The following is a 773-nucleotide window of genomic DNA, read 5'->3' on the forward strand; positions in this document are numbered from 1 at the left end:
TATATATATATATATATAGACTAGCTATACAAGCACTTGATATATCTGACTACACAAAACATAAGTATGTCTATAAACCCAACCCGATGGATTATACTCGTATATATTTTACCCCATACACTACAAAACCGTACCTGATGATTTTCTCCGCGGGATCTTCAGATACGGTGGGCTTGGGATGGTCATGTTGGCCCTGGCTAGCATGTGTATTCAATCCGTTCTGCAGTTCGCTCGCGCCTAAAGTAGCCTCGCCTTGCTTCTCCTGGATAGAGTTACATGATAGTGTGTATCAGTGACACAGTAAACCTAACAAGCGTCTTACCGCATATAAAATACTCGCAGCGTGTCTGCAACTGTGCTTGCACTTACGTACTATACTCTCGCGATGTTCATGAACTAACATATCTATCCTGCACATTGTGTCATACGTGTGCTGTTACAGTAGTCTCAACTTGCCTCATTTGTGTACAGTGTGAGTGTTTGTATTGTTAGTGAGAAAGTACACCCAGCATTAAGAATACACTAGCTTGTTATTATGCCTACATTTAAAATCTAACTGTGACGTACGAGGCTCCTCTTGAGAGCCTCGGAGCTAGCGTAGCAAGTACATTATGTGTGCTTGTATGAAAGTATCGTCACAATCATGAGTGTATGCGGCAAACTGGGTGTGCTAGGTTGGATGAGTTTGACTGTTTATATATATATATATATATGTTAATATATATATATATATATATTTATATATGTATATATATATATATATATATATATAT

The 773-nt window shown here is 37.9% G+C and overlaps 1 protein-coding gene across 1 annotated transcript in view; it reads right to left on the reverse strand.

Annotated features, from left to right (window-relative positions):
• Window positions 1-91: 91 nt before the first annotated feature.
• The window catches only part of SARC_11195 (hypothetical protein), a gene marked incomplete at its 3' end in the record, with an annotated part of 2344 nt that continues 1662 nt past the window's right edge, over window positions 92-773 (reverse strand). The window contains exon 2 of the mRNA XM_014294722.1: window positions 92-262. Within this exon, the coding sequence (XP_014150197.1) occupies window positions 92-262 (171 nt within the window). The remainder of the gene's footprint in view (window positions 263-773) is intronic.

The sequence above is a fragment of the Sphaeroforma arctica genome, assembly GCF_001186125.1.
Source record: "Sphaeroforma arctica JP610 unplaced genomic scaffold supercont1.1567, whole genome shotgun sequence".
In the NCBI taxonomy this organism is placed as follows: domain Eukaryota; class Ichthyosporea; order Ichthyophonida; genus Sphaeroforma; species Sphaeroforma arctica.